Here is an 11,994-nt window from a genome sequence, read left to right as displayed (position 1 = left end):
AATATTATAATAATGATTGCTTGGATTGGTTTAGGTAGTAAAGGCTTATAACAATTATAATCCCTATCGTTTTGCCTCCTCAAAGTAGGTCATTGAACTTGGATGTCAATTCTCCTTGTGCTACATGTGTTTATTTACAAGTCTGATAACTCAATTTGTTATCATGTCAGATAACGGAGGAAAAACGTTCTCAAACCAAGTCAAAATGCCTTTCGTGATGAAGTGTAGAATTATGCGAGCATGAGCTAATGAACGAATCCTCCCTCCCTCCCTCCCTCCATCCCGTGGGGATTTTGTCTTTCACTCTTAAACTTGGTTAAAGTCCATTCTAATTCGTTTAAATTCCACTTGTTATGATAAATATAGTGTCACCATTAATAGCAATTGTCATTGAATGAAAGGTAAGTGATTAAAAATATTATCAATAGTCAAGATTCTCCGAAATTTATTTATTTCAAATATTAAAGTTAATAAACTCATTCTATCCAATTTCACGCCTCGGCTTCGTTTAAAAATGTTTTATTTAGATTTATTTTCTTTTTTTTTTTTTAGTATTATAATTATGCATAAAAATATAAGAGAAAACAGATTTTAGCGGCGGGGGGGGGGGGGGGGGGGGGGGGGGGTTCTTCTCAAAATGCATAATTGATGCTTAATGAGGCGTGGCAGTTTAATTAATGTACACTCCCTCATGACCCAGGAAGTTTTCACAATTGAATGAAATTAAAAAGAATTCCTTTTCAAATCAAGGTAAACAAGTTATAAAAAAAAATTTCAGGGTTGTTTTCTCAAAATATGGCCTTTGAAAGGTCATTGAGTGTATTCATCCAAAATTTTGATATTTTCTAATTCCTTTTACAGCTACTGGTTTTATTGTGTACGATTAGTTGCAATCATGTTAAAAGGCATTTTACACATTAAATTGTCGTTTATTAATATGATTAAATAACAGAACAAATGTTGACATCCATTTTCTTTAAAGTAGCCAAATGAATTTTTGGGTGAACACTTAGACAAAAATTGTAGAACTAAAGAAGTGAAATTTCATAACGACAAATTTATGTTGATGGCATAGTACAACTTAAAAAATATATTCTATATGTACACCTTTGACTTCATTGAACTTTTGCGGTCATCCTTGAAAATCAACCATCACATATTTGTAGACAGTGGGCTAGATTTGTTTAATGGCTGGTCCCACTGCTCTTCCCATCTCCACAGTCCACAGGGTCCTCAAAACTGTCACACATATCAGTGTTACCCCATGACCTTCCCTTCTCAGTACTCGCCAGAAATATTTAAAACCACAGTGTAACACCCAGAGTCTTGAGCTTTTATAAGGTGCAATATCCACTAACGTGCTCAAAGCACGTTACAAGGGGTCCCTAGCCAACAGCACACTTAACATGTAAGACGTGACATGACGCCTGTTAGGCGATATTACATTTTTTTTTTCGGACAAAGACAACGCTATTAATGGCCGGCCCTAGTCATTTTACACCTGAATACGGTGAGTGAAAATGTGAGTAAAGAGCCTTTTCCAAGGACTCAACTATGCGCCGAGGGGGCTGGAACCTAAGACCTTCCGATCTGAAAGCGAGTGTCATACCACTAGACCACATAGCGCACAGAGTCCACGGTGTGTGTTCCTCCAGTGCCATCCATAAATCAGAATGGTCCAAACAAACCCTTACAGCTCATGACAACTAAGCGGCAACTAGCCCCGCGTGATTATTTCGTTCAAAGACAATATTTGAGGGTAGAGGTTGCTTATGTAATTTTTGCCTTGAGAACTCTTCATTCGTTGTTTAACATAAATTTAAACCGAGCTCATTTATTGTAGTCGAAGTAAAACTGCCAATATATTTAATAATAACAAAGGCTTTATTCCAACTTATATCTAAAATTATTTCCACTCATCTTCTTTCTTGGCCCCTTATTCCCCAATTATTAAAGATTTAATATTTTAAAACCCACGAAAACAATGGCCGTGGACAGAGAAGAGCTGAAGAAGACGATGAAGAAAAAAATGGATGATACCTCAAGTCCAATAGAGAAATTTAGATACGCCTGTCTCCTGAGAGGTCCAATGAGCATCAAGGGAGTTGGAAGGTGAGTGATAATCATGTTGCTGTACAATGACAAAACCTATCTGTTTTTTTGTTTTAACACTGAGATGACCTACCTTAAGAACGATACTAGCCGTCTGGCCAAGGAAAAGAGTATTGATGTTAAGCATCTACGTAAAATACTCACCAGTTCAGCCCGCCAGATCATTCGGGCCGTCGCACAAAACGGTAATTAATCTTAAACGTTTGTATATTCTGACTAAAAACAATAACAACGAGCAGAGTGGGGCAAATAGAGAAGAAAGGTCGTGACATCAAACTTTCTATTTTTTGGGTTCCTAAATCATTGGAAGTGTGTATGTCACCAGTCAGTCGGAGTACTAATTTAATAACGATTAGGTTAAATATTGAATCATAAGGTGGCATAACTATTCCAGTAGCATGATGTATAGACAGATTCTTAGGATTACGAGACGTAAAAGAGCGAGGATGGGTTCTCTTTGTTGACGACCAGACTATAATTTCCAATGAAATAGAAACCATTTTTTTGACATCCAACTTTTCTTCCTTAATTCATTCATTCTATTCATTGACACATTTAGGTAATGCAAGGCTTCGATGATTGATAAAGCGATAGACAAAACAGATCGATCGTACGAGAATTGTGGACCGACTGCTCTGTTTAAGTTTTATAAAGATTTTGATAATTTTACGTCGTTTTCAACACTTTTAAGTCATTGTAGTGCTGGTAATAATGAAGAAAATAGGTTTCTCAAAAAAATTCTAGAAAAAGTAGTGCATAGAGGACTGGTTCACAAAGGGGTCAGAAGTGAAGTCTGTCAATGTTCTTAGTCTGAGATCACCTGAAAATCTCAAGGCACAGGCACAGGATCCAGCCACTTAAATATTTACAAAATGTATTCATAACTAATGATATAACTCAACTTAACAGAGATGTTTTACAAGAAAAAAATATCTCTCAAAATAATACTATACATTTGACCAGGGCCAGGCAGAACTAGGTATGTAATTCCATTCCAAGACAGGGGGATAATAAACACAGCAACAGTGACCTCTTTGCCCATCGGGGGAGGTCAAAAGACCCCACCCAATCAACTTGCTACCAGTACTTACTTACTTACTTACTTATCCGAACCAGCGACCACCTGAGCTCTGGCCCTTCGGTCTTGTGCCATGACGTAGAAGTTAGATGTCTTTTGTAGTTGTTCCAGGTGACTATAAAGTGTGTAACTGATGCTTGGATTTGGTGGGAGGAATGTGCATCTCAGGTCTTCAAGAGGTTGACATTCAAGCAAGTGGTGTGTTACTGTTTCATCGGGGTGTTGACATAGGGGCAGGAAGGGGATGTGTCTTTTGTAATTTTGCTTAAATGGTTGTTGAGCGGTATGTGTTGTGTTCTTAGTTGAAAGATGATGCTTTGCTGGTGTCTTCTGAGCTTATTTAGGCAATCAGTCTTTACAGGAGTGGTCATATGGGAAAACATACATCTACCCGTGGTGCTCATTGCCCAACTGTTCATCCATTCTTCTCTCTTATTTGTTTTGATTATTTGTTTCGCTGTGTCTAAGGATACTGGAATTGATGGTTGTAAAAGTGTTGATCCGAGTCTGGCTAGTCTGTCTGCATTGTCATTTCCTGGTATATTTGAATGTCCGGTATCCACTGGAGAGATAAGTCTACTCTGTGTGTTGTAAGGAATTCATCTAGTTGAGATCTTAAACTATTGAACGTTGAGGAGAGTTTATCTAAATCGAGAGCTTGGAGAACCGATTTGGAGTCTGTGAAGATGACAGTGTTTTGAAGTTTTGAAGGGTTTAGCTGGAAAACAGAAGAGAGGTGTCGCAGTGAGGCTTCTATTGCAACTGCCTCTGCCTCGTAGTTTGAGCAGGAGCTTCCGCAAGAATTGTGGATTTTATCACAGGTTTTATCTGGGTATTCTACTACAAACCCATACCCAGCATTTTTAGTTCCTTTGTGGGCAGATCCATCTGTGTAAACATGTATCCAGTTGTCTGGGTATTCTTGTATTGTCTTCATTGCTAATGTTTGTATATCTGATTTGTTTTTATTTCTTGTTGTTTCTTCTATGAGGTTAGGCTTTATTTTTGGAAGTTTTAGTTCGGCGTATGGAGGTTTTTGACTGATTAAAATAGATTTTTCTCTGTTTTCTGGGAGTCTGTGTCTTTCATTCAAGTTGTTAGCAATGTGTAGCAGGGATTTTTGTTTTAATCTTGTTCTTGGTTTCCATTTCTCTGCCAGAATTCTGTTTGGATGGTTTTCCTCTTTTCGTTTGTATCTTTCAACCATTTCAAGCACTGCTGATTCTCTGCGAAGTCCAGGTGGTTCCACATTAGTATTATTTCACATGCTGCTGTGGGTGTCGATCTCAGGGCACCGGAGATGAAGCGAAGGGCTTGGTTTTGTACTCTGTCCAAGGTTTTGTGTGTGTTTTTACTACCTACATTTTGGAGGGCTAAATTGTAGTCCATGACGGAACGCACATAGCCTAAATAGAGTTGTCGAAGCGAGTTTTTGTCTGCTCCCCAATTAGTACTGGCTATTCGTTTTAGTAACTGGAGTCTCTTTGTGGCTTTGATTTTTACATTCTGAGTGTGTTTGTTCAGAGATAGTTGTCTGTCTAACTGTATGCCCAAATATGTGGGGTTTTCTTCTTTCGCGAGTCGATGGCCTTGGATGGAGAGTGTTATTTCTTTCTTGGAAACAGGATGACTCTTAGTAAATATAGAGTAGAATGTTTTATTGTAATTAACTTTTAATTTCCATTTATCACAGAAGGTGTTTAAGCTTTCTAAATCTTCATTTATTCTATTGGAGGCTATTGGTAGGTGCTTCGTAGTATACCACATAACTAAATCGTCAGCATATAGGGCCTTTTCTGTCTGTAATACTTCTATAATACTTCTGGTAGATCATTTTGCTACCAGTACACAACGGAGGAAAACCGTAGAAATTTCTTCTCATTAAAAAAATGGACTTAAGCCTCTTTATTCCTTGTGGAACATAAAGCCGCAACAGTACTCTTCCATCTGACTCGGTTTTTAGAGGTCTTCTTTATCCGGACCCAGGTTTGTCCGGCTGCCTTCAACTCGGTCTGGATGCTTCGTCGCCATGTTTGCTTTTGTCGACCAATCCTCTTTCCTTGCGGTTTCCAGTCCAAAGCCTGCCTGGTGATGTTGCTTGCAGGCTTCCATAGGGTATGGCAAATCCAGCCCCATTTCCTTTTATTTATCTACGTTTCAATAGGTGACTGGTTCAGTTTTTGGAGCAGTTCTCCATTTGTGATGATGTCCGGCCACCAGATATTTAGGATATTTCTCAGGCACCTGTTTATGAATGCTTGAAGCTTATTTGTTGTGGTTTTAGTCACTCTCCATGTCTCCGAGCCGTATAAAAGAACCGACCTTACATGTGTATTGAATTATCGGATTTTATTTTTCATTGTACGAGCTTTTGAATTCCATATTGGTCGAAGAGTGTTAAAGGCAAACTGTGTTTTATTTATCCGGCTTTTCATGTCTTCGTCTGTTCCTCCATCTTTGCTTACTATGCTACCCACATATACAAATTTATCGACCTTTTTTTTGTAATGGGATGCTATTTTATTTTTACTTCTGATTTTTCTGATTCTTATTCTGCTCACATATTTCTTTTATTATTATTATTATTATTATTATTATTATTATTATTATTATTATTATTATTATTATTATTATTATTATTATTATTATTATTATTATTATTATTATTATTATTATTATTATTATTATTATTATTATTATTATTATTATTATTATATTACCATTCTGCGAGGACTGAAAATCACACAGTAAATAAGGACGATATTTTCCTTGTTATTATTGGAAGGTTTGGAAAAGAATGTTTACCAGAACAGATCGTATTAGGTATGTGCTACTACTTTGGCACAACTGCAACTTGGACAGACCTACCTGGTATTACAAAAAGTTCGTAGAAATACGAAGTTTGGGCTCCAATTTCAGAAGTTTATAATTCTCTCTAAGTCATTAAAACTTAGCTATTGTAAATGGAAATTGATGCAAGAGTACATTATTTTGAAATATGTAACACCTTGTGAGGATACATTGTTGATTATAAAAGTTAATCATTGCGACTATAATTTTTCTCTCTTAAAAATTACAAAGTTTTACATTTTCAAGTAGTCAGGTCTGCTTGGGTAAAGTGAAAGCATCGAGAACACATCCAGTGTCCTAGAAAACTGATTGATTAATTCGACTTTATTTTCAGTGGGAGTTCTGGAGTTGTGTTTGCTTGAACAAATCTTAAAAGCCGAAACAGGCAATTTGCTTTCCCCAGTGGAAAAAGTGGTCAATTCAAAAGTCTTAATTTTGGATAGTGTGTTACAGAAGACAGTATCGGTTTATTATCATTTTAATTTCAATAAAACCCTGCAATCACTGCTTTTGTGAAGGTGAAACATAATTCAATGTGTGAGAGATCAGATGAGTGTTGAACAAAAATGCAGAATGCTATATTCTACAAGAGGCCTTATCCCAGAAAATGTCTGGATTGCTCTATTAATTTACCATTTTAACTACTTTATTCCAGAACATTCCGTATCTATGACGATGACGGCAACAAATCTCTAAACCTAGAAGAGTTTACCAAGGGAATTCATGATTACGGCATTGACATTTCTGACCAAGTTATAAAAGAGGTCTTTCAACAGTTTGATAAAGATGGCAGTGGACAGATGAGCTTTGACGAGTTCTTGATAGGTTTAAGGGTTGGTAATTACTTTCTTATCAAGAATGATTCATTAAAAAAAATAATTATAGACTGTAAGCAAATGTTTTTCCCCCACAAATTAATGTTACTCGTTAGCGGTGAGCAATACTGGGCAGGGTGGGCAGAACCCAGTTTTTCTCAAGTTTTAAGTAGCTGTACAACGTCTAAATAGAATAGCTTTTACTCCAGTCCTAAATGTCAAAACTTAAATTGACACTTAATAAAATAATGAATTTGAAGTATTGTAAATGTATTGGGAATCATCACACACTAAAAAAAAAAATGAACAGAACAAGATAGCGACTGCCAATTTACACCCCCACCCCCCTCCCTCTTTCACTCCCCTCACACTTTCGTCACCGTCCCTCTGCATCACGGCCTAGTCCAAAAAAAACAAACAAACAAACAAACAAAAAAAAACAAAAAACAACAACAACAACAACAAACCAACAAACAAACAAAAATAAATAAATAAATAAAAATTTTTTAAACAGATACTCAACCAGGCTCCATCTCATAGACAAATTCCATCCGCCATTTGCCTCATTGCATCGTCGCTTAATCAGTGGGGGTGGGGACTTACCACCTGTCCAACATGTACCCGTTGTGGTCAAGAGCCCGAAACCGCAGAGCATCTAGTTGAACTCTGCGTTGTAACGAAGCTTCTGTGCGAGTTCGCGACAGTACACGCATACGGCGATGAGTTTGCGGCCTGGATAGATCATCATAACATAGTGGTGTGACACCATTAGAAGCTGCTGCCATTTACAGGAACATCCCAATAAATCAGTCTACCTCGACTGGGGATCGAACCTCAGACCTGTTTGCCGGTCAGACATGCTACATTTACATGTATTGGTAGCAACGTCTCATCGGTAAGCAGAAGGTCTGAGGTTCGATCCCCATTCGAGGTAGACTTGATTTTTGGGGATGTTTTTTTTTTCTTGTATTTTTCTTTCTTGCTTTGTCTGGCACCTTTCATAGACACTTGTTCAGATCTCTATCTCACAACGTTGGCTGCTCCCTAGTTTCTTCATTAACAATATGTAGTGCATATATTATGTGTTATTTCTATACCACTTGACTTTTAAATAATCTTATTTCCCCGATTGTGCAAGGCGCCCAGGTGATGTTTTTCTTTTCTTTTCGTTTTCTCCTCTTTTCTTTCTTTTTAAAAAAATATTATTTGTTTCGCCCCACGTCTTATAATAAGTTATATTCGCCACTGCTCGCAAGTCATAGCCATGCAAGGCTGCAATGTGATCTAAATTAAGGTAATCTCAGTAGTTTGAGCGAACACAAAAGATCGCCATAAAGCAATGACATCGAACAAAACTTTGAATCATTAATTATACTCTATAGTTGATTCTATCTCCGAAATTGATGATTTTTATCGAGCTTGAACGATTAAGAAACTCTGTACATAGATAAACAACAGATGTCAGAGTTGGAGTTCACAAAATAAGCATAGACAATTTCATATTGTCAAAGACTCGGCGAATGGACTTAGCCTACAAATCAATAGATAGATATGAGGTCGGTAAATGATTATTAACAACATGTACAGTTATATGTGTTATTTCTAAACTTACGTAAATCACATTTGGTTGGCAATTAATCTGATATCCTAAAAACCAAGGTTTTAAAACGGCGCTTTCTGGGAATCAAGTGAAATAAATGGTGCAAACTTCAGTAATGTAGGAGTGAATTAAAAGTGATGTTACATGATCTCTGTACACTCACAGACACAAAAAGCCATCATTTTTCTTTAAAGAGAGATACGCCTTTTGATGTTCAATTTTTCAACTGTGATTTCAGGGAACCTTGAATGAGACTCGAACTAAGGCTGTTAAGGAGGCTTTCAAGAAGGCGGACAAGAATGGGGATGGTTATTTCACTCAAGCTGATATGAAAAGGGTGTACAAGGTCACTGAACATCCCAAATATAAGAAAGGGGAATGGGATGAAAATCAAGTTTTTCAAGAGTTTTTAAAGAGCTTTGAGCCCGATGAGTCCAAGAGAGACGGAACGGTTGGAATTCTAAACTTCTCTCTCTCTCTCTCTCTCTCTCTCTCTCTCTCTCTCTCTCTCTCTCTCTCTCTCTCTCTCTGTGTGTGTGTGTGTGTGTGAGTGTGTGTATGTGTGTGTGTGTATGTCTAGGGAAGGGCATGACATTTTTTTTCAAGAGTTTCTGAAGTTCTTTGAGGAAGACGACACTAAGAGAGATGGAAAGATTGGAAAAGGACATTTTCATAGCACAACAAACATTATGGCTACCATTGAAAAATGGTCAAAGATTGAAGTTCGGATTTTTTTTTCTGTTTTTTTTTTAATACAAAAAGGAATTAGTGATAGAGGTCTGAAAAGTTAACAGTGTCATACAAAGCAGAACTAAAAATACAAGGAAAAAAATCTGAATTAGTGTCTGTTGGCAATTATGTGATGAGTAAAAAGTGCTAATTTTTTTTAGAGAGGACCATTTAAACTTGGTAGACGATCCGCGATTCCGATTAGGAAAGCCACCAACCTCAACGACAGAAGCCATCAAAGGACTGATTGATGCACTTATCTAGAGGGATAGGCATTTTAAAATGCGGGATATTGTTGAGTATTTTTTTACTAGAGCTAAAATCAGCTATTATTATTATTATTATTATTATTATTATTATTATTATTATTGTCCAACTGGGATATATTTCATTGTTTCAGATCGATGGGTCCTTTTAAAACTGGTAGAAGATCACAAAGTGAAGGGTGTCCGGGTATCCCAAACACGTCAGGAATGATGATTGGATCTTGGGCCAGATGGTGACTTTGATGGAGATAACAGAAAACAATAAATATGACAATGACTCAAGACATCGTTAGCACCATGAATTGACCTGAATTGCCTACATTGGCCAGTCTCCGAAAACAATCTCGGCTCTCTGCCCTTTATAAATTCCATCACGCGCAAATTAAAATTTCAACAAACACCGATCCACAACTGTCAATCATAGTACCAAGACCCGTATCACCCGGTCCTTGACATACACAATCAGATCAAACACAACACATAGGCAACAGTCCTGAACAATTCCTGGCCACTCAGCGCATACAACTTTGGGCAGCGATGGCGTTGGCTGCCCAAACGACAAAGAAGAAGAAGAACTTTCTCGAATGTATAATCATGGGTGGTGAGACGTGGGATCATCACACAACACCTTGAAACAAAGAGGACGCGATGACATAGAGACGTCCGTCATCATCTCAAGCCACAATGCTTGAAATACAATCATCGGCGCGAAAGTTGATGGCAACGATATTAAAGGTGTTCTGAGAATAGATTTCCTACCTCTAGGAGAAACTGTCAATGGTCCCCACTGCTTTAAAAACAGTAATCACAAGTAGAGAAGAGGTGCGATGGAAACAGCCCGGACGACTGAGCAAAGGAATCACTCTGTAGAGCGAAAAAAGCCACCTCCAATCAGCAAATATGACCAAAGAGTAAATTCGAAGTATCATTAGGTTTTGCCTCAATATGCCCCCCCCCCCCCCCCAACTTCTCTAGTCTTAATCCTCTTTTAGCTATAATCTCTTTTGATTCCCTCAAATAAAAAAAAAAACAAAAAAACTAAGCTAGTAAAATGTTTGATGCTAATCCTCGAAGTTTCATTTCGATCAAAGCAAGATTGTGAAGTCAGTAGCTATTTTCACTTTACTTCTTGTACAGCCCGTGTAGAAGTAGTAATAGTGGTGGTGGTAGTAGTAGTAGTAGTAGTAGTAGTAGTAGTAGTAGTAGTAGTAGTAGTAGTAGTGGTAGTAACAGTGGTGGTAGTAGCAGCAGAAGTAAAATTAGTAGTAGTAAAAAAAATCCCAAAAACTTGAGCTTTTATATAGAGTAATATCCACTATGCGCGCTCTATGCACTTTACGAAGAGTCCCTGACCAACAGCAACACGTAACATGTGGAGCGAGACATGACGTCTGTCAGGAGAAGTTACAATTTGTCCGACTGACACAACGCTATTAACGGCTAGGTACTCATTTTACACCAGAGTATGGTGAGAAAATGTGAGTAAAGAGCCTTTTCCAAGGACTGAACTATGCACCAAGCGAGGCTTGAATCCAGGACCTACCGATCCGAAAGCGAGTGTCATACCACAAGACCACATAGCCGCACACATAGTAGTAGTAGTGGTGGTGGTAGTGGTATTTGCGGTGGTGGTGAGGAGGAAGTAGAAGTGAAAGAGGAGGCGATAGTGGTGGTGGTGAAGGTAGTGTTAGGAGGAGGAGAAGGTGGTGATAGTCTAGTAGTAGTGGTAATAGTATACTGTCTATCCTCTAGTCATTATTTCCTCTTCAACTTCAATCCACAGGTCACGGAGGAAGAGTTTTTTGAATACTACGGTGGTATCAGCGCTTCCATTGACAACGATGACTACTTTGTATTAATGATTAAAAATGCCTGGAAGATTTGATACATCAAAGTCTTTAATTATTGTTACAAATATAACAACTTAAATAAAAAACAAAAACATAACAGAGAACATTTCAGACTCAAATCAATTTGCATGAGAAGTGTTTTATATGTATACCTTTGTTCTGGTTTCAAGACCTTACTTAATGTACTATTATCCTTTAATTGCCACGTATACTAACCTATTCTTGTCGAGAATTCCTCTAAGAGCATAAAGTCGGTTCTCTCTCGGCCTGCAAGCCCCCTAGATATTTCTCCCATAAAATATTTGTGGAAAATTCTTGCTTATAAATTATAAATAATTCCTTCTATTAATCCCCAAAGAGAAATTTGTCTTTCGGGTCTATTCCAAGGAAAGACTGAATAACCAGGCATCAGTCGCAGTGCAGCGCTGCAAAGTGAGCTAGCGTGGGATGACTTGCTCATGGTCACACACCGTGGTGGGTAGACGAACTCGCTACCTTTCAGGTGTAATTGAAGCCCATACCATTAAGTCATATTATCCCATTACGGCAAGGGAACCTGAAACTTGTGAATTGGAGCGTATTTTGATTGAGGAAAACTCAAAAAACAATTCAGAATTACACCAGGTCCTTAGGAAGTCGGGTGATACATGACTCTAATGCAAAGGAAGCCACAAAAGATATTAAAATCATCATC

General features: G+C 37.7%; 1 protein-coding gene across 8 annotated transcripts in view; it reads left to right on the top strand.

Annotated features, from left to right (window-relative positions):
* The window catches only part of LOC144964865 (calcyphosin-like protein), a 13,624-nt gene extending 2,227 nt beyond the window's left edge, over nt 1–11,397 (top strand). For 5 of the 8 annotated variants that reach the window (XM_078899585.1, XM_078899583.1, XM_078899582.1 and 2 more), the window contains exons 2-5: nt 1,957–2,112; nt 6,696–6,873; nt 8,694–8,906; nt 11,234–11,397. In XM_078899585.1, coding sequence (XP_078755711.1) covers nt 1,985–2,112; nt 6,696–6,873; nt 8,694–8,906; nt 11,234–11,335 — 621 coding nt within the window. In that variant the 5' untranslated portion in view covers nt 1,957–1,984 and the 3' untranslated portion in view covers nt 11,336–11,397. Of the gene's footprint in view, nt 1–263; nt 402–1,956; nt 2,113–6,695; nt 6,874–8,693; nt 8,907–9,584; nt 10,362–11,233 lie in introns of those variants that run through there. The other 3 variants (XR_013643939.1, XR_013643938.1, XM_078899586.1) reach the window with 2 other exon arrangements.
* The last annotated feature ends 597 nt before the right edge of the window (nt 11,398–11,994 follow it).

The sequence above is a fragment of the Berghia stephanieae genome, chromosome 2 (genome assembly GCF_034508935.2).
Source record: "Berghia stephanieae isolate SIO BIC M18660-M18661 chromosome 2, UCSD_Bste_1.3, whole genome shotgun sequence".
NCBI classification, from domain to species: domain Eukaryota; kingdom Metazoa; phylum Mollusca; class Gastropoda; order Nudibranchia; family Aeolidiidae; genus Berghia; species Berghia stephanieae.
Note: the sequence above shows the minus strand (reverse complement) of the source record. Positions and strands in the feature narration are given on the sequence as shown.